Genomic DNA, 22,783 nt, shown 5'->3' with positions numbered 1-22,783 from the left:
TACGTTGTGAAAGTGAAAAAGTCATACAACAACAACACATGCATGTAAACAAACAGCAACAACAACAACAACAAAAATAGTGTAACGATATTTTTGAATGGACAAATCCAATCTACATTCAATCACAATTCAACGAAAAAAACAAACACACGCACACCGATTATTTTTTTTTTTTGGTATGGTTTTGGTTTTGGCTGATTTGTTTTTGTTTTTGTTTAATTATTATCTATAAAATCATTCATCATTTTTTTACCTGTTTTTTTTCGGTGTAATTTTGTTTCTAAAAACTGCCTGTCTTGTGAATTCTATGATTTTACCGAATTCTGTTTTTTCATTTCATTCATTCATTATATTCCATTCATCCATAAGATAAGAAGTGTAATGATTTTATGATTGGGCAATCATCGATTATTTTTGATTGTTTGAATCATTTAAATTTCCGGAATATATTTTTTTTTTTTTTTTTGAAAAGTAAAAGTGGCTGTGCATTGTGTCAACAAAATGTTTTCACCAACAGATCAACAATCATATTCATCAACAACATTAATCCCTGAAAATTGTCATTCATCAACAATCATCATCAATAACACTGTTTCCAATAATAATAATAATACTGCTACCGAAATAATGAATTTAAATATGAATATTTCATCAACATTATCATCGTCATCAACAACAATAACACCATCACCATTAGCATCACCATCATCATCATTATCATCAACAACGGAAAATTCAATCAAACAATCCGATCCTGAAACATCATTACCATCATCATTTTCAATATTTGATGATCATAATGACAATAATAATAATAATAATAATGAAGATTATGATTATGGAAATGCTTTATTTTCACAACCATCATCATCATCATCAACAACACCAGGTAATAATAATGAAAAAAATTCAATCAAACAATCCGATCCTGGAACAGCTTCAACATCATTATCACCTTCAATATTTGCTGATGATGACAATAATAACAATAATAATAATGATAATAATGATGATAATGATAATGATGATGGAAATGATTCATTTTCATCCGAACTTTCATTTAAATCGACTGTTGATGATTTATCATTATTATATATGAATGAAAATAGTAATGTTAATACCGTTGTTCATCATGATGATAATAATAGTGTTGATGATAGTAGTAGCATTGATGGTGGTGGCGGTGTTAATGAAAATTCTAATGAAAATGTTGAAATCAATAATAATCGAATGGCAGCAGCTTATTCATCAGCATTATTTGATCATTGGAATTATCATCGTAAATCTAAATCAAATTTATTTATTGATCAACAACAACAACAACAACGAAGCTGTAGTGATCAACAACAACAACAGATGAATTTAAATTTCAACAACAATAATGATAATGATAATAATAATGTTATTATTGAAAGTGTAACAACAATTCCCGATAACCTTGTTATACTTGAATCATTTAATATTGATAATAATGATGATGAAATCAAGGTCAACACCATTGTAAATAATCATCAACAAACTAAAGTGAATATTAATAGTGATGGTGATGATGATGATGATGAAGAATGTCAAATTCTAGATCCTAATGAATATTTGGATCATCAAATATCGACAAATATTGTCAATAATAATAATAATAATAATAATATTCGATCAGATGAATGTATAACGAAAGATCTTGAAAATTTAACAAAAGAATTGGATGAATTTTATGACGAATTATTTAATGATAAAAATTTTGTTGAAAATTGTGGCAAAATTTATACTAGTGATGATGATGATAACGATGATGATGATGATAATGATGAAGACGATCATAATGATGATGATGATAATGATGATAATGGTGATAATAATGATAATGAAAATAATGAACAATTAATTCAAGATTATGATGATGATTTTCCAATTATCGATGATGATAATAATCTTCATCTAAATAATAATAATAATAATGATTATGGACATTTATCGAATGATTCCATCGATGACCATCATCAACATTCAAAGATATCGCAGGATAATGTAAGTACAGAATTTTGTTTTTTGTCAATGAATGTTCGAATTGTGTCAAAATGTTCGAATTGATGATGCGCATGCGTTAATCGAATAATCGTTACTTGTTGAATTTTTTTTTGTACTCAAATTCTTGAAAATATTATGTTTATTTTTTTTCTTGTTTTGTTTGCATTCTATTTTTTTCTAATCTTCTTGAATTGAATCTTGATTTGATTGATTTGAACTTGAAATTGTTTGCCATCCATCCAGAGATCAACAACAGATGAAAGCGAAAATTTTGTATATTTGGAATAACGATTGAAATGAAGATTTGCGAACAACAACACTAACAACAAATGAAACTTTTGCATAGATAATTTAACAATAAAGTTTTTTTTTGCAAAATCTTTTATTCGATTTTGATTTTTGATTATTCAATGATGATGATGATGATGATTTGCACAATTTGATTTTGAATCTTTTGAATCTTAAATCTATCTATCTATCATCAAACAATTAGTGTTAACGATTATCAATAAATCTTTTATTGAATGTAAAATTCATTTCATTTCATCATCATCGTCGTATCTATTTTTTATCTTGTTTTTTTTTCTTCTTTCAATTTGATCAATTTTTCAACATAGAAACGAAAAAAAACATTCATTTTTCAAGGTTATTTCTATCGACATTGATTTCATAGTCGTTTTCTTCTGGTCTCTTTCTCACTAAAATTGGTAATTGATAACGGATGATGATGGTTTACACAAGGTTAAAATGATGATGATGATGATGGTGCCATTATGATCATCAATTAAATTAATCGAATCTTTTTTTCGGTGAAATTGGTCACCAACCACCACCATGATGATGATGATCATCAAATGTATTTCACCATTAAACCAGCATATTTTAATGATTGAAAAAATTGTTCAATTTTTTTCCTGGTCACAGTTTACTCTCAGATGGATATATAATGATAAAAATCATTTTTGGGAAGAGGGGGAGAATTTGAATAATTAATTCGAAAGATTAATTAAGAAAATGACATTTATTGATTTGAAATCGATCGATTGATTGATTGATTGATTCCGGTTTAAAAATAGCGAAACATTCACACATTCATTGAAGGGAGAAAAAAGAAAGTTTGCCGGATGTCATATTTGATAACTGATTTTTTGCTTGTTTGGTAATCTTAATTGGCCATCTGTTTATATAATAATAATTGTTGTTGTAAAACATTCGAAAATTAGCCCAAAACAAACATTTTATGTTTGTTTTGAATTTGAATTTGATGGAAGGGGGAGAGAGAGAGGAAAAAGTTTTTTTTTTGTTTGAAAATAATCTTAGCATCCTTGAAGGAAAAAGATTTGACATTGTAAACATTTGACGTGTGTGTGTGGTAAATGATTGAATCACCAGAAAGATCAATGTTGATGATGATCCACTGATATGATGGTGGGTGATGATGATGATACACATATCATCTGTGTACATCATCAATATGTGTTGCTTGTGTTTTCATATCTTGTTCGGGGAAAAAAAGAAGAAGATATTTTTAGAAAAATTCAAATTTTCAATGTAATCATTTTACTATAGGACGATGATTCTGTGTATCTGATATGTGTGGATTTTTTCTTTTAAAAAATTGTTTGGCAAAAAAAAATCAATCAATCAAATCGATCTCAAGATTCAGGAAAAGGAAACAGGATACTCCTTTTTTTGTGTTAAACCGAAATATCTTTATATTCAACTTGAATTTTATCTTTTTCCATGTTGTTGTTGTTGTTTTGCCAATTTATTTTGATGTTTCCCATTTTGGTCATCATCATCATATTCATATTCATATTCAATTGTCGTCTGATCGTTTCAATTGGATGATGATGATTGATCTACATTCGAACAAGCAAGAGAGTGAGATAAATGAAGAGAGAAAAAATGTTTCGATTGATTGATCCGTTTGTTTTATTTTCTTCCTCCCCCCGCTTATTGTCGAATTGAATTTGAATTTGAACTGAAAATATCATCATCTTTGTTAACAAGTTTTTTTTTGTTGTTGAAAAAGTATTTTCAATTTCAGTTGGTTAACCAAGAAGATGATCTATGTTTATGTTTTATGGATGTGTTCAGTTTGTTTGATGTTTGATCTTTGTTGTTTTCCATAATCTAGTTCAATCCATTTTCATTTCATTCAAAAAAAACATCATCATCATGCATAAGTAGTGGCAACATTTTAGTTTAATATTTCAATTGTAAATTCTTCATTCATTCATTCATTCATTTATGTTTTCGGTTCAAATAGATCAGATCCAATCAATCAATCAATCAAAAATGAATGAATGAATGTTCATTTTGATCAATCGAAATTCAATTGTTGTTCGTACAACAAACAACAATTCAATTGAAGGGAAAAAAAGATGTTCGTATTTGATTAATTTTTTTTCGAAAATTTAATTTAATGTAAATTTTGTTGTTGTTGTTGTTGTTGATGAAAAAAGCGAAAGCGTTACATAGAAAGTGATAGAGAAAGATAACTGTTTCAAATCATTTTATGTATGATTGCCCTTAAGATTTTTATTTAAGTTTTTTGTCTGATGATTTTTGATGAAAATTCTTTACATTTCACGATGATGATGATGATGATATTTATTCAGTTTATATCGAGATCAATTTATTGAATATACAATTGAATCATCTGAATTTGAATTTGAATACAGGGAAAACATCATTTTGGAAAGCGGTGGTGATAATGATGATGATATAAACGAGAGGATAGATGGAGGAGAAAAAAGGGATTCATTTTTTTGTTGATTGAATGAATGAATGAATGATGATTGAACTCTGATTGATTTGACTTTTGTTATTTAACTCTTTTAAGTCCTGTTGCTCATCAACATAATCATCATCATATTTTTGATGATGATGATGATGATTTGAATAATGGTAAAAAGAGGAGAATGGTCAAAATGATTTAACATTTTTTTGATTTTGATTTTTTGTTGTTGTTACTGTATCAAACATCAGTTATTTCAATTATCAATTTGTTTTTTTTCTCTGCTAAATGTTTGACATCTTAATATTGATTTCTGATTTTTTGATTCTGTCTTCTGGATTACCTTTTAAACATCTTGATTTTGTCAATCAACCGGGGTTAATTTTTTTTTGAACGAAAAAAATACTTATGATTTCCTTAATTTTTTCGGCCACTAGATTTCACTACTAGTCACACACACACTTGTTGATTATTTTTTGAAAGTTTCAAATTTCCCAAATGTCTTTTCCACAATTTTCAAATTCAACCTGGTCATATTGTTCAATGATGATGATGATGATTACAGCGAATGGACATACATAGTATCACGTGTGTGTGACTGAATTACCTTTTTGATTATCCTTGAAACGAAATTTTTTTTCCACTTTTCTTTTCCTATTCTTCGGGTAGGAAATATTGAATTTGAATGAATGGCGCCATTCTCATTTCATAATTGAAATGAAATATAAAGAAACTAAAAAAAAATTGTCAAACAAAAAAAACCGAAAACAAAAACAACAAAATTTCATTTTGTCATCATCAGGTATTGTTCTGCTTTTTCATTATTTCATTTCAATATTTTTTCTTCATAATCTAACAATGTTGAAAAAGTCTTTGTGTGTGTGTGTTTTACTCTTTGATGACTTCTTGTCTTTTTTTTTCTCTTATTTCATTTTCAAGAATGATTTTTTGTTGTTGTTGTTGTTGTTGTTGTTCAACACGTGTTGCTGGAACAAAATCGACCAATTTCACATATATATATAGTGTCCAACCATCATCAAGTCTATCATTAAATATTTTTTCTTTTCTTTTCTTTTTTTTTTGTCTCTCTCATCTACATTACATATATATCTGACTATACATATCTGATTGTTGCTGTTGTCAATTTTCGTTGTTGTTGATGATAATGATGTGTAATGGACGAAATGATGGTAATATGGTGTATATGATGATGATGATAATATCAATGTTGTTGTTGATGATGATGGTAACAAGCTCAAACTACCATGATAAATGTTTGGTAACGAAAAACGAAGCAACCATTAAACAATTTCGTTTATTATTCGTTATTCGTTCTGGACAATCGCCATGGCGCCTTTTTTTCATTCATTCATTCACAATATCTCTTGTTCTGGATATAATAATAATGGAAAGAGTTATTTCACTTTTGATTTTTTTTCAATAGAAAAAGAACTGTATGCAGTGTGTGTGTGTGTGTGTTAAATATCTTATAAAGACATCTATATATCTGAACATTTTTCAAGGTTATCGTATGGATACTACTTTTTTCTCTTTCTTTCTCAGTTTCGAAACAAGAATAAAAAAGTGCTATATTATGATGTGTGTGTGTGGTGGTTGGTTAATTTTCTTTTTTCATTTTTGGTGATCGGCTTTACATTATATCTATTTTCTTTTTCTCTTTCTTTCTACCAACAATAACAACATCAACAACAAAAAAAAGCTATTAGTAGCTACTTACATGTAATTTTGGCTAATGTAATGTAATTCTATTTCGTTATTGGTAAGGTAAGGTAAGGTAAGGTAAGGTAAGGTAAGGTAGTTTTAAGTTGGTTAGTCAGTTTAGGTTAGTTGGTTACGAGGATAATGATGATAAACAATTTTTTTTTCGTTTGCACAGAAAAAAAATTGAGCAATAATAATGATGATGATGGTGATGATCAAAAGATCAATTGTTTGATGATTTGATTGAAAATGAAATGAAATAAAATGAAGGTAATATTGGTTGGTTGGTTAGTTGGTTAGAGTTGGTCGATCAATCAAACGACAACAACAACAAGATGATAATGATGAGGAGTGTTTCATAAAAATAAAATAATCATCATTTTTGGAAAAAACGAAGAAAAGAAAAGCGAAAATCATCAATACAATATGATCTTGAAAATGAAAACAAAAAAGAAAGTAAAAGAAAGCAATGGACAAACATGCAAATATAATTGTTTTTTCTACCTGTGTTGTTCAAGAAAAAAAAACCTGATTGTTTGGAACAATTCAAATCCAATTCAAATCCACAATGATTATAATGATTGTGATGGCCAATTATCCCAGAATGAAATATGAATACGAATGTTTTTCTTTCTCGAAAAGAAATGAAATTGAAATATTATTAATCCTTTTTCCAATAATAATAATTTCGGATAAATCTCTGTGCTAAGTTTTTGTTTTGCTTTGTTTGTGGTACGCGTAATTTATTGTCAATAATGGATTCTGTTTTATTATTTTATTTTATTTTTTTCCAGGTTGAATCATCATTTTCCAATAAAAATAATCATCGATGTTTATCGATTGTTGCAAATTTTTTTATGCATGTTTTCTTGCTTTCTTGCCTAAGATTTTCATATGATGATAATTTGTTTTTGTTTTTTGTTCATTTCAGATGAAAATGGTGATAAAAAAGAAGTTGTTTTAGGTAAAAAAAAAGGGTATGGTAATATTTGCAAAAAACAAACAATAGCCACAATGAAACATCTGTCGTCTTTGTGTGTTCAAAGAATTACGCCCGAGAAAAAAAAAACATGGTTGAATTTTCTGTTGTTGATATTTCCCCAAAAAATATCTAATGTTATTATCTAATCGATTGATATACCTGTTGCATTTGATTGTCGATAATTTGTTGTTGTTGTTGTTGGTAGTAGTGGGTTAATTGATGATTAACATCAAAAATCATCATTTGATCAATAATATAGGAAAATGGTAAAAAACAAAGATGTATCAAAGATGCACGTGTTCACAATTTTTTGATATGATCTTTTCTTCGCCATTATCCCACGTTAAATTTATTTCACTTTCTCTTTCACTTGTTTATTTTGTTTTTCATTCTTTCTCTTTCAAATAAGAGTTTCTCTTTTTCGTTTTCGTTGTTGTTTTTTTTTCATTAACTTTTACTTTCTATGAAATTTTTCTCTTTTTTTTTCATTCATCCATTTCTGTTTCTCTATCGATCAGATTTTTGTTGTTGATGTTGTTGTTGTTGTTGAAAAAAAATTTCCACTATAATTGCGAATTGGATTTTCAAATTTTTTTTTCAAATTCGATGACTAAAATGAATTCAACAATCATGCAAAACGATAATAATACTGCGAACAACATGTGAAGCAACATGTGTTTCTAACTATGTTATATGTTTGCGCGCGTATATTATTTGTCATCAGAAAAAAAAGACCATTCTTTTTTTTTTTGTTTCCCATTTCAAATTTGATTCAATTTTTGATGTGTGTGGATAGTGTTTGTTTGTTTCGGGGTTTGGTATTGATTATTATGTTATGTTGTGTACAGTGCAGGGATGTTTTTAAAAATAATTTTTTTCTATTTCCAAAATAGTGGTGGTGGTGGTGGTGGTCTATGTCAATGTTGTGTTGTTGTTGTTGTTGTTAAATGTGTCAAATTGTTGGTGCGTTGGTGGTTTTGAATGAAGCATTCGAAATGTGTGTGTGTGTGGATCATTCAACCAATTTTCTGTTTCTTTTGTTGATTCGTGATAAAATATTGAAACGCGTGTGGATGGATTGTTGTTGAGAAAAAAACATGTGCATTTCACTGATGTCACACATTTGAATAAACACATTATAGACGCAAACACGCGCGCGCGTTTATTTTCTTCGTATCCGCGCTTGTTGAATAATATTTTTCGAAAATTGAAATTTGAAAATTCAATCATCACCCATTTTTTAAAACTTGGCGCCATTTTGACTCCCACCAATGTTTTTTTTCAGTGTTAATTTGACACATTTTTTTTGTGCTTTTGAAAATTCTTTCATCATTATCATCATCGACAGTGCAGATGTGTGTTTATTCAATTGCCATTCGCCATTGTGAATGATTCATCGATCGATCGATTATCTCATCATCATTATTTGATGTAATGTTTTTTTTTGCATTTGTTTTTCCACAACAACGATATCAAAATCTTTCTATCTTGTTTCATCCTGAATCCGGGTGTACAAATTAAATAATAATTCATTTTGTTGTTGTTGTTGTTCAATGCGGAATAACAAAAAAAATATCAGCCAATCTTTGATCTTCTGTTGTTGTTGTTTGTTGATTTATTCATAACTTTGCCTCTCTTTTGTGTAATTGTTACACATTTCAACAACAACAACATCGAAAAAAATATATATCTCTTTCTTCTTCAATTGATTAAATGTATGTATGTATTTTTTTCAATTCATTTTTGTATGTTTGTTTTCAATTATTGATTTCCGTTTTTCGATGATGATGATTTGATGCTCAGCATTTTTTGTTCACAAAGCATATTTCATATTTTAAATGATAACATCATCATTGTTATTCTCTCTATATTCTTCCGATCTGTGTTTGTATAGTGTTTGTGGTTTGGTTTTGCGGATAATCTTCATTTGGACATATTCCTTGTGGTATCTTTTTCAATTTGAAAATTGACAACTGGAAATCATCGTTCATCAATACAAAAGTGTATGTTTGTGTGTGTGTGTGTGTGTGTATGTGACATATTTTTGTTTCTCCTGTAGAGATTTTCTTTGATTTTTTCAAATTGACAATATTTTTTTTTGTTTTGTCGTGACCATTCAACAATTTACCGAATTTTTTAATTGAAAATATATTCCCCTTGTTTAATCACGAAATTTTATATTTCCTTTAGTGATTTTATCTTTTTTTATTTTAAAATTTTTTTTGACCAAATTCAATGATGATCAATAATGAAACAAAAAAAAAATCATCAAAGTTTTTTTGATGAATTTTTTTCCAACAAAAAAGTGTTGAAAAGTAGTGAAAAATTCTAACACGATTTTATTTCAGTTAGTTAGTAGGCAAAACAAAAACAAAACAAACAAACGAAAAAAAAATCAAGGAAATGATTATCATTTTGAGGGATATTATCGTGAAAATTGATTTTTTCCAATTATTTTGTTATTCGGGGACATTTTTGTTTTTTTTCTGGTTGTTCAAGTGAACAAAAACACAAAAAACATTTGAATATTTTTTCCAATTCAAAGATTCTAATCTGGAATTTTTTTTTCTCAGTTTTGATAACAAGGTGAAAATGTTTGTTTGTTTGTTTGTTTGTTTCCTGTGTTTAACCAGGATTCAATATAGCGAATTTCATTCTTGAAATTTTTTTTACTCGGAAATGTCTTATCTGATTATCAAATTGTTTGTTGTGTGTGTGTGTGTGTGTTTTTGTTTGCTAGGGAATCCAATCTATTGCCTGAATTTAATGTTAAAAGATGAAATCATTCAAACACCATCCATCCATCCATCTGATGACAACATCAAATGATGATGATGTAATTTCACTGGTTTTAGATTTCATTCGTTCGTTCAGTTCGTGTGTGTAATAAGTGTTAAAACAAAAAAATTTAATTTTGTTCCTTTTCATCATCATCATCATCATTTTCAATTAAATTGAAAATGATGATTTTTTTTATTTTTTGATTTTAAAATTTTTTTCGTTACTCAAATTTCATCACGAATTTTACCTGATGACGATGTGCAAATAGATGATCTGAATTTAGTTTTTTTTTCAATTTTGGCTAAAAAAAACTTCCAGGTTTGTTTTTTATGACCCGAAAATGTTATGAAAATGATTTTATGATTTTGATTAAAATTTATTCAAAATCATGATATTTTGGTGATTGATTTTTTCGATTTTTGATTTTGATCGAAAAAATAATGAAAGAAAAATATGAAATTTTTAATCGAAAATGGAGTTCAATGATTTTGTGTTTGTGTTTGTTTTGTTTGTGTGAATCTCATTCATTGAATTCTGTGTTATTTTTCCTCTTGCTATCGAATGAATGAATGCAAGAATATTCCGTAAGCAAATTCTTGTTGTTTTTGTTTCAAATGTTAAGATGATGGATGTTTTGTTTTTTCTTTTCTCTATCTCTCTCTCTCTTTCTCGATGTTTGACTTGCTAAGTTGATTTTTAACAAATTCATCTTGTTGTTAGTTTGTTGATTCTTTCGTTTTTTTCAATAACATTTTTGTTTTTAGCTTTCTTCTTCTTCTTCTCGACACTTGTCATCAATCTTCAAATGTAGCAAGCGAATGAGAAAAACGAATTCTTTTCGTTTGATTCAATTTGTTTTTGTTAAAAATGAATTTGAATAATGAGTATCATAATTTTTAGATTAATCCAACTTATCTATCTATCTTTGTGTTGTTGTTGTTGTTGTTTATGTCCAAATCTACATACTGATGATGTTTACTTGATGAATGAATGAATATTTTTTTTCAATAAATAAATCTTTTTTTTTTGCTGTTTGCCATTCATTCATTTGTTTTTGTTTTCTTTGGATTGGTTGTATGTAACTTGTTACACATATTCTGTTTTGTTCATTCCTTTTGGTTGTATATTTATAGAATCGTTTTTTTTTGTTTTGTTTCGGATTCTATTTTTGGGATTTTAATATCATTTTGTTTTTTGAATAATGAAAATGAAAATAGAAAATTCTTCTTTTTCCCCCCTGTCAGTATTCAAGTTTGGTAATAACAGTTTATCTTTATTATTATCTTTTTGATTTTTCGAATCAATTCTTGATGCAAAACATCAATCGTCGTTCGATGAACGATGGTGATGATAATTGCGAATCATTTTCATCAACACCATCCTACCACCACCAACAACAACAACCAACGAAAGAATCCAAGAATAGAATCCTCAATTCTCTCCAAAAACAGCAAAAATAATAATAATTATTGTTATCATTATGATGTTTGGCGATCAAACATCAAAAAATTTATTGAATTCTATTGTTGTTGTTGTAGTTTTACATATGAGAATAATATATGCGTGTTTTGGTAACTGGAAAAAATTCTTTTTTTTTCGATAGAATCGAAAAAAAAGAAGATTTATGCCCAGTTTGATGTTTGATATTTTGGTGTTTGATTTTTTTTTTTTGATGATTTGAATTCTTGGAAGCCAACAACAACATGATGATGATGATGATGCCAATTTCACACTGGAAAAAAAAAGATGATTCGTCGATTTGATGATCGAATTTGATGATTAAAAATATTTCATTTTTGTTTTTTTTGTTTTTCTCTCCCCTCTCAAAGAAACATTTTCAAATTCATTCATTCATTCAGATGATGAAATTCGTTGTTGGAAGTTTACCAAAAAAAAAAAACGATGAAAAAAATGTTGATCTCTTTTTTTTGTTTTTGATCGAATTTAAAGATTTTGTTTTGTTTTTTTCATTTTTATGAATGACGATGATGATGATGATGATAATCTATATTAGATCTTTTCAGGAATCACAGTCTATTGCAGACTATTGTTGTTTTTTTATAATTTCAAAATTCTCCTTGCTAATCTTTTTTTTTTTTGGTTATTATTAAAAAGATCTTAGATGATGATGATGATGAGCAACGTTAAAAAAACAGGAATCGTGATGAATTTTTTTTGCATCTCCACATACGAAAAAAAATATTCATAAATCGGTTAATCAGATATAATCACTGAACACTAAACTTTATATTTTATCATCATCATCATAATATCTCTAGGTTTTATCTTGTGTTTTTTTTCTTGTTTTCTTGTTGTTCATCTCTTCATTTGACAATATGATGATGATGATGGTTGGGTGTAACAAACATATTGCTGTTGTTGGGCGGTTTTGTTTGCCATATATCCTATCCTATCTATCTATATGATGATAATTATGATTATAATAAACATGTTAAGAAGAGAGAGAGGGGGGAAGGAAAAAAAATATATTTTGTCAGCTGTGTTGATGGGGAATTTTACTGTTTTCTTAGTTTTCATAAGATGTTTTAAGAATTTTTCTTTCCCTTTTTGAATGATGATGAATTGGGTTGACAATAATGATGACGTTTTCTGTTTCTTTTTACTTTCGTTGACAAATTCTGATTTAAAATTTGATTGAGCGAGTGTGTGTGTGAAAAATCCTTGGAACAAATCAAATATCAAACATCATTATATTTTTTTTTTTTTGAGGGAATTCATGGCGTCATCATTGTTGTGTCCAATAATAATAATGGAACCAAATGGTTAAATTTTTTATTATTATTTATTTGGTGTATTTAGAAGAAAAAAAATTGATTCATTTCTTTTTTACTATTTGTATATGGTGTGGCATCATAGTGACTGACTGACTGACTGACTAATGATGATTATGCTTACTGATGTTGATTATTGAATGACGTAATCGGTTTCAAATGTTTTTTTTATCCTTTTCCTCTCTCTCTCCTTGTATTCTATTCTTGTGCTGGATGATGAAAAATTGTATCAATCAAAATTATTATTATTATTATTAGAAAAAAAACAGGGACATTTTGTTCACTTTCTCTATCTATTTCTCTGTGTGTTTGAATTGAAAATAGGGAGAGAGAGTGAGAGGTGTGGTAGTTTTTTCGTTACTTTTCTTTGATTGATTTGGATTATTATTGTTGTTGTTGTTTGATGTTTACCTGTTGTTCTATTAGTGTGTGTATGTGGGGGTGGTTAAGGGGAAAAATGGATATTGACAATTTTTGTTGTTTTGTTTTGTTTGATGATTATTCAAAGGTGTGTGATTTTTCTTTGTGATTTAAAGAATGAATTGAAAAAAAACAAAAAATCCATTATGGATTTTGTTTGTGTGTGTTTTACCTTTACTGTTTTTTTTTGTTGTATTGGTGACATAATCGTATCGTCATAATGATTTTGGATTTTTTTCTTCTTTTTTTTGGATCCAAAAAAAACGGATACATTTATTTTCGACTATTTCGACTATTTGTGTTATTGTTGGTGATTGTAGCAAAAAAAAACGAAGAAGAAGATCTATCTATGTGTTTTATCCAATGATTAATCTTTCATCGTTGATATTTTGGTTTTTTTTTTGCTGTCGTATGTGATGATGATGATCAATTTGTAAACGAAATTAAAAATTTAGCTTGTTTCTGGGTAAATTCTGTATGCTGCTAAAGATTTTATCACCAAAAATTTTACTGTGTAGTGTTTGTTTGGTAGGAATGATTTTGTGTGAATTTTTTAAAATGTAAAGATAATGTCCATGTGTGTGTGTGTGTTTTTGTTGATGACATTTATTACGTTCAACTGTATATATTTAGAAAATTGAAACTTTCACACACTCACTATACAAACACACATATGTTTTTAGTAGTAGTTTTTATTTCATTATCCACACACACACTATCCATACTCTGTATGTCTTGTAATTTGATAATGTCCAAAATGAATGGTTTTCTTTTGATTTTCACTAGAAAAAACCAGAAACAAAGCGAAATTTGTTTCTATTTTTTTGAAGATCAATGTTATCTTCATCTTTTGGTGATGATAATGTTTGTTTCCCTCAAAATTCATTGATCACTCCGTTAATTTAATTGATTTTATTGATTAAGAGCTTATTCCACACAATAGAAACAGAATCTCTGATGACAGAATTTTTTGATCAACAGGTTTTTTTCTCTCTGTGTGTTGAACTTTAACTTTGTGGCTACATAAAATTGACATGTGTGGTGTTTCGAACGAAGTGTGTGTGTGTTGTATGGTCGTACTTTTTGCACACTTTTAATGAGAAAAATACCTGTTGCAGCGTTTTCTGTATTTTTTTTATTATTATAGTTTACTGTAGTTGCTGCTTCTTATGATGATTATGTTGATGGCCACCATCATTGACATTTTAAAATACAGTGGTACCTCGGTTAACGACGATGATCGGGACCTGAAAAACCGTCGTTAACCGAAATGTTCGTTAACCGAGGTACGATTTTCCATAGGTTTCAATGGAGAGCGGATAGAATTGATCCGACCTCAGACCTTGATTTCCTATTATCACCTTAAATTCTCGAAAAAAGCCATGTAAACATAATAAACTGATTATTTTTGAATTCGTTCTTATCTAGGCTAATCCATAGACTGGATCTGATAACGGAAATCATCACTTTTCGGTGATAAAAATGAAAAATGTCCCACTTCCCTTAAAAGTTTGCTTCACTGTCATAATTCTTTACCTTTTTTTCTCAAAAAAGAGTTGCAATATGTTTTTGATTGTCTAACGATGGTCACTAAAAAATCCAAATTCATTTGTTTGAAGATCATCACTAAAAAATCCAAATTCACTTGTTCGAAGATCATCACTAACGTATCCGAATTCACTTGCTTAAAGATCATCACTGAAAAATCCAAATTTCCTAACCAAGCAATGATCACTGAAAAATCTAAATTCACTAACCAAGCAATGATCACTGAAAAATCCAAATTCACTTGCTTAACGATGGTCACTAACAAATCCAAATTCACTTGTTTAACCATTCCAACAATGGCCAGTAAAGAATTCAAATTTCCTAACCAAGCAATGATCACTGAAAAATCTAAATTCACTAACCAAGCAATGATCACTGAAAAATCTAAATTCACTAACCAAGCAATGATCACTGAAAAATCCAAATTCACTTGTTTAACCATTCCAACAATGGCCAGTAAAGAATTCAAATTCACTAACCAAGCAATGATCACTGAAAAATCCAAATTCACTTGCTTAACGATGGTCACTAACAAATCCAAATTCACTTGCTTAACGATGGTCACTAACAAATCCAAATTCACTTGTTTAACCATTCCAACAATGGCCAGTAAAGAATTCAAATTTCCTAACCAAGCAATGATCACTGAAAAATCTAAATTCACTAACCAAGCAATGATCACTGAAAATCTAAATTCACTAACCAAGCAATGATCACTGAAAAATCCAAATTCACTTGTTTAACCATTCCAACAATGGCCAGTAAAGAATTCAAATTCACTAACCAAGCAATGATCACTGAAAATCCAAATTCACTAACCAAGCAATGATCACTGAAAAATCCAAATTCACTTGCTTAACCATTCCAACAATGGCCAGTAAAGAATTCAAATTCACTAACCAAGCAATGATCACTGAAAATCCAAATTCACTAACCAAGCAATGATCACTGAAAAATCCAAATTCACTTGCTTAACGATGGTCACTAACAAATCCAAATTCACTTGCTTAACGATGGTCACTAACAAATCCAAATTCACTTGTTTAACCATTCCAACAATGGCCAGTAAAGAATTCAAATTCACGTGTTTATAACGATTCAATTCGTTCAAAACGATTGAATTCAAAATGAAATTTTAAATCCATTCAAACCCAGAAAATTGTTTTCTTATTCAAATCCGAAATCTTTCAAAAATGAACCATATTCTCCCATAGCACTTTTTGATAACCAATCGAATTTTATTCCTTGATCGATAAGATTTGTTAAACTTTTCATTCTTTGTTGGACTTGTTTCGTTTATGAATTTGAATTCGTTACTTAGTTGAAATTGTTTAGAAAATGAATTTGGATTTTTCAGTGATGATCTTTAAGCAAGTGAATTTGGATTTTCAGTGATCATTGCTTGGTTAGAAATTTGGATTTTCAGTGATGATCTTTAAGCAAGTGAATTTGGATTTGTTAGTGACCATCGTTAAGCAAGTGAATTTGGATTTGTTAGTGACCATCGTTAAGCAAGTGAATTTGGATTTTTCAGTGATCATTGCTTGGTTAGAAATTTGGATTTTTCAGTGATGATCTTTAAGCAAGTGAATTTGGATTTGTTAGTGACCATCGTTAAGCAAGTGAATTTGGATTTGTTAGTGACCATCGTTAAGCAAGTGAATTTGGATTTGTTAGTGACCATCGTTAAGCAAGTGAATTTGGATTTTTCAGTGATCATTGCTTGGTTAGTGAATTTGGATTTTCAGTGATCATTGCTTGGTTAGTGAATTTAGATTTTCAGTGATCATTGCTTGGTTAGTGAATTTGAATTCTTTACTGGCCATTGTTGGAATGGTTAAACAAGTGAATTTGGATTTTTCAGTGATCATTGCTTGGTTAGTGAATTTAGATTTTTCAGTGATCATTGCTTGGTTAGTGAATTTGGATTTTCAGTGATCATTGCTTGGTTAGTGAATTTAGATTTTCAGTGATCATTGCTTGGTTAGTGAATTTGAATTCTTTACTGGCCATTGTTGGAATGGTTAAACAAGTGAATTTGGATTTGTTAGTGACCATCGTTAAGCAAGTGAATTTGGATTTTCAGTGATCATTGCTTGGTTAGTGAATTTAGATTTTCAGTGATCATTGCTTGGTTAGGAAATTTGGATTTTTCAGTGATGATCTTTAAGCAAGTGAATTCGGATACGTTAGTGATGATCTTCGAACAAGTGAATTTGGATTTTTTAGTGATGATCTTCAAACAAATGAATTTTGATTTGTTAGTGATCATCGTTAAGCAAGCGAATTTTGAATCGTTAGTAATCATAACTGAATAAGGGAATTCAGATTTGTTCAACCAAAAAGAATCATTTTCGGCTAGCGATTATTATATTTGGAACTTGTAATTTTCATGAAATTTCTTGATTAGGTATCAATTCTCATAAGTAGGATGTTGTCTTTATTGAAAAAATCAAATATTTATAATAAATTATACGCAAAAAAATCAAAAAATTGATTTTTTTAAATCGTCGTTAACCGAAAAAATCATCGTTAACTGAGGTAATTTTTTCTCCTGACCCATCGTCGTTAACCGAAAATTTCGTTAATCGAGGTGTTCGTTAACCGAGGTACCACTGTAATAATAATAGGAAAAAACAAAACGAAATAAAGATTTTTCATATATAGAATTTATGGTCATTTCGATGTTGATCATTCACTTTACGACGACGATGACAACGATATATTTTGCATATGATTACTTTATTTATTCATTTTTTTGTTTGTTTGATATAATTTTGGTTTGATTTGATATTCGTCGATACACAAAGATTATATCTTGGTAAGTTTTTTTTTCATATTGAACTTTGAAAATTGATTTTTTGTTTCTTGATCATCCATTGATTTATCATTATCGAATGATGATGATAATTCAATGATGGTACACATCTGGTAGAAAACAAAATAGATGAAAAATGAAATTCATTTATCTATCATCATCATTCTTTTGTCGTTGTTGTTGTTTTTGTTCATTTTTGATATTTTGGTGTGTAAATCTGATTTGTGACAAAAAAAATTTTCCATTCATTTTTTCGAATTCAATCTGTTTTTTTTTCGTTTTTTTCATTATCGATCGATTACCCTTGGTAATAATCATATCGAAAGCAAAGTTGGTTTTTCCAAATTTTTTCTTTTTTTATATTCTCATTAGATAACCAATCAAGAAAAAGTGTTTGAAATGACAAAAAAAAAAATACAATTTTTTTCCTCCACGATTGATATATGCAAAGATGTTTTCTTTCGTTCGTTTGTTCGTTGTCCAGCATTGAATTTTATTATGTTATCATTATTTTTGCCTACACTACACATTATCCTATCTATCTTTATCATTTATTTCATCTGTTTTTCTTGCTCTCTCTACTTGATTATCATACAAAAGCCGGTCATTTTTCATCATTATCATCATCATAAATATATGATTATCACATATGGATGGATGGCCAAATTTGTTTGTTTGTTTTTCATATATTTGATTAGTTAGTTAGTTTGGTTGATTTTGTTTTCGAATAGATTAACAGTGTGTGTGTGTGTGTTATCACTGAAATGAAATAAAGAAAAACCTTTTTGCAAATGCAACAAGTTTTTTTTTTTTGTTTTTTTTTTTGAATATGCAACAAGTGTTTTGTGCATGTGTTTATGTGTGTAGGTGGTAAATGAAGGTAATGAGAAGAAGAAAAAAAATGGTAATAATTGGCCATCATTATCATGATGAATGATCATTGGTTTTTGTGTTGGTTTGGTTTGGTTTGTGGTCGATAATATTGATCTTGGACATTTTGTTTGTTTTTTTTCTCTTGTGAATTTCATAATATGATAAAGAAGAATTCTTATCAAAGGATAATTATCCTTATCCTTGGCTATTTACACACACACACACACACACCATAGATGGAGATGTGGATTAGATATGATGATGTTTTGATGAAAATTATGAATATTTGATGATGATGGTGAATGGTAGTTGTACAAATGAAGAATTTAAAATCAAACCACCCCTTCATATTCATCATGATTTTTTGAATTTCTAGCCAAAATTTTTCTTGTTTTTGTTTTGGTTGTTGTTGTTTTTCTGATTTCTTATCGTTATGAATTGAATTATTCAATTACCTTATTTAGTATGTTTGATTAAGATGTAATCATTCAGTATATTTTGGTTTTGTTTGTTTCGTTTTTTAGATTGCCCAAAAAAACGACAAAGATTCATTTCGTTTCTTATGGTTTCCACTTTCATTGAAATTTTTCCGGATGTTATAATCTTAGCTTAATCTATCATCATCATCTGTTTGATGATATTTTTGACCTTGTTTTTGTTTTTCTTTCATCTGGTTGAATGCAGTGGATATCCAATTTTTGTTTTCATTGGAATTTTTCGATTTTCTCAAATAAGAATCTTTTTTTTCTCGAATAAGAAATAACTGTTAATGTTGTTTTTAATGGTTCATTTCCAAAGTGATTTATGTGAAACGAAATGAAAAAAAAACGAAAATTTTTGTTGATTTAGGCACACATTTTTCTATATGTGTGTGTTTGTTGACTTTAAAGAAAAAAAAGGTTTTCTTTTCTTGGCCTTGGTGTCGTTGATTCTATGTGGATGATGATGATGATGTGAATGATGATTATATAGATTTTTTTTTTGTTTTCTTCATTCGCTCGCTATTTTGACATCATCATTACCACACCAACACGACCAAAATCATCATCATCATTATCATTAGAAAAAAAGATGGATAATGTGGCAATATTATTCGTGCTTATTATACAAAAAAAAATGTTCTGTGTTTTCTTCATTGGAAGGGATTCGTTTTCGTTTTCATTGCTTTTACGGACGTTATAAAAAGATATATTACGTAGGAGAAAATGATAAAAGTGATAAAGTGATAGTGAATCTGCGTTTTTTGATGGTAAGAAAAACAAAACAAATAGCTTTTTTTGTTACGGTCAAATAATAATGCTGTTGTTGTTGTTGTTGTGAGGATAAAGATGTGTCTTTTTTTTGATGAATTTATCATCAGATTTGCATATTATATATAGCTATACTTAGCATAAACTCAATGTTAATGTGTTTGTGTGTGCTATATGGATGTATGTACAATTGATCCAAACTTCGAGGTCGTTTTTTTTGTATGATCCATTTTTGGGAATATTCATCTTTGGAATAGATTATTGAATTGTATAAAACTTGAATAAAACTTTTTGTGTTACAAGCTTTGTTTCTTTGTTTTTTGTTTTGTTTTGTTAACACGCGTTGTTGTTCTCCAAATGTTATTACGAAATAACTGGTCTGATGATCCTTGTCAAAAAAGCAAAGCAAGATGACTCTTTGATGTCCAAATTATTATCATCATCATCAAAGATTGTCGATCCAAATTTGCCAGATGTGAGTGTTGCAAGTGTAGAAATAGTTTCTCTTATTAGAGATATATTTATAGGAATAGGAATGAATGAATGAAAAAACAAAACGGAAAATCGTTGTTTCGTTTGTTTCCCCTCTATCCCACCACCACCACAATAACTATAGCAAAATTTGATGTTTGATTCCCATTTTGGTAAACAAAGAAACACGTGAATCAACATTCATCATTACATTCTTATGAGAAACAAAATTAAACAAAATAAAATTTGAACGAAGAAATCATCGACCTTGTTTTTTTTCTGTTAAGTGGTATCCCATTCACGATGGATTGTTCTTCTGTGCTGTTCTGTTGTTTCTTCCATAATAATAATAATCTTTGAACACGTTATATCGATATGTAATGTGTGTGTGTGATGTTTCAAGGTGATATAAATGTTCCACAAAAACGAACTAACGAATGGTTAATAACAGAAAAAAAATAGATGGATGGATGGATATAGATGTTGTTTACTTAATCATTGATTTTTGTATGTGTGTGTGTGTGTTCCAAACAATTGGTTGGAAATTTTTTGAATCATGAATTTTTTGTTTCTGTTTTTTGAATTGAATTCAACAAGTGTTACGGAGAGCCCGTATATCCATTTGAATTTGATGATTTTTTCTTTCTTTTTTGATAATCATTTTTTGTATTATGATTTCAGTGATTTTTTATTTTTGTAAAAATAAAAATGGGATAGTCAAATTTGAATATTTTTTTTTTTTTTTTTTTGAATAATAAGCCCACATCAAACTATTTATAATTGTATTTATGGAATGTTTGTTGATTTTTTTGATTGTAGGAAATTTAGTTTTTTTTACTTTTCTCTCATTTTCGATTGATAATTATCGATTATAATAATTATTGATTTTCGGCTGTTATATGTGTGAGTGATTGAAATTAATCAATTAATCAATCACATAATATCCATCCAGATTATGATAAATTAATTAGACAAGTTGATTGTGTGCATCGCCTGTACTCTGATCATCATGATTATGATGATTGTTAATGAATAAAAATTTCCATCAGAACGAATTGAAAAGAAAATCAATCTTGAAGCAAGCAAATTAATTCAATTTGAATCCATTAATACCTGATTGAAAACAGAAAGTGAAACTTGAACTTGTTGATTGTTTTTTTGTTTTGTTTTTTTTTCGTTTTTCTTTTGTGATGAAGATGATGATGATGATGATGATGATGATGAAAGGAAATTATAATGTGATCCTGGATTTATTATCATTTTGGATGGATGGATAGATTGAATGGTTTGAAATGGTTGAATGATGAATGGATTGTGAATGGATTGCGCGATCTTCTTGGGCGATCTTTTTTATTTCAAGGTTTTTATTATTATTATAATGATAATTTGTACAATGTTGAAGAGATGATAATGATGATGATGATATACCATTTTAATTTGAAATGATTTTATTTTAGTTTTCATAATAATAATGATAATAATAAAAAAATCGAATCAAATCTTAAAACAATGAAAACAATGCACAAACTTGATTTTTGTGAATTATGATGATTATCCATTGGATTTTTTTTCCATAACCAAAGATATAATCATCCAGATCAAGTTCAAAATATTTTCGTTGTTTTGTGCATTTCTTTATGTGTTTTCATCATCATATTTCGAGTTTAGTAATGCCCAAAAATCCTTATTCATTGAATCCTGATGTTGATGATGATGATGATCATCAACTTTCACTAATGAAAAAATCATCATTTTATATATGATGAATCGAATTGATTTTTACGATTGTCACGGATATGATTTTGTTTGTTTTTTGCCTGGCTTCTTGATTTTTGTTTGTTTGTTTTTCAATATAGCTGTCTGATGACAGTCAGATGAAAATGTTTTAATGATTTTTTTTCCCTTTATTTTTCTATTTATTCTTTGTCGTTAAACGAATGTTAATGAATGACAACAACAACAACAACAACAAAAAATTGTTGACGTTTGTTAATAAGAATTTTGTTCATCATCATTTTTAAAAAAAGAGATCCAAATGTACGCGTGTCATTTTCGTGATGTTTAATGATGATGATGATATAAAATGAAAAACTCTTGGTGTGTGGCACAAGACCAGAAATCTATCTATATCTTTGTTTTTTTTCATTTTAATTTTTATTTCATTTCAAATGGGGAAAAAAATGAATAAAAAAAACCAGCGAAATAACCAGAATTTTGTTGGCCATTTTTTATAATTGAAAAATTTTGTAATTTTTTAAGATTTTTTTCGCTTGTTTTCGGTAATAACTCGAATGTAATTTTATCATTTTTCATCATTCTTCGACTTTTTATTATGGATTTTTGTTTTTTCTGTTGAAT

General features: G+C 28.4%; 1 protein-coding gene across 1 annotated transcript in view; it reads left to right on the top strand.

Annotated features, from left to right (window-relative positions):
* The first annotated feature begins 486 nt into the window (after positions 1–486).
* Positions 487–22,783, top strand: part of LOC113790121 (uncharacterized) — a 40,057-nt gene continuing 17,760 nt past the window's right edge. The window contains exon 1 of the mRNA XM_075820184.1: positions 487–2,025. Coding sequence (XP_075676299.1) covers positions 502–2,025 — 1,524 coding nt within the window. The 5' untranslated portion in view covers positions 487–501. The remainder of the gene's footprint in view (positions 2,026–22,783) is intronic.

Source organism: Dermatophagoides pteronyssinus, unplaced genomic scaffold (assembly GCF_027571235.1).
Source record: "Dermatophagoides pteronyssinus isolate colony J.1.1.1.1 unplaced genomic scaffold, Derpt_VIB-CSIC_2022.12 sq0006, whole genome shotgun sequence".
In the NCBI taxonomy this organism is placed as follows: domain Eukaryota; kingdom Metazoa; phylum Arthropoda; class Arachnida; order Sarcoptiformes; family Pyroglyphidae; genus Dermatophagoides; species Dermatophagoides pteronyssinus.
The sequence above is the reverse complement of the archived record's forward strand: the minus strand, read 5'-3'. Positions and strand labels throughout refer to the sequence as shown.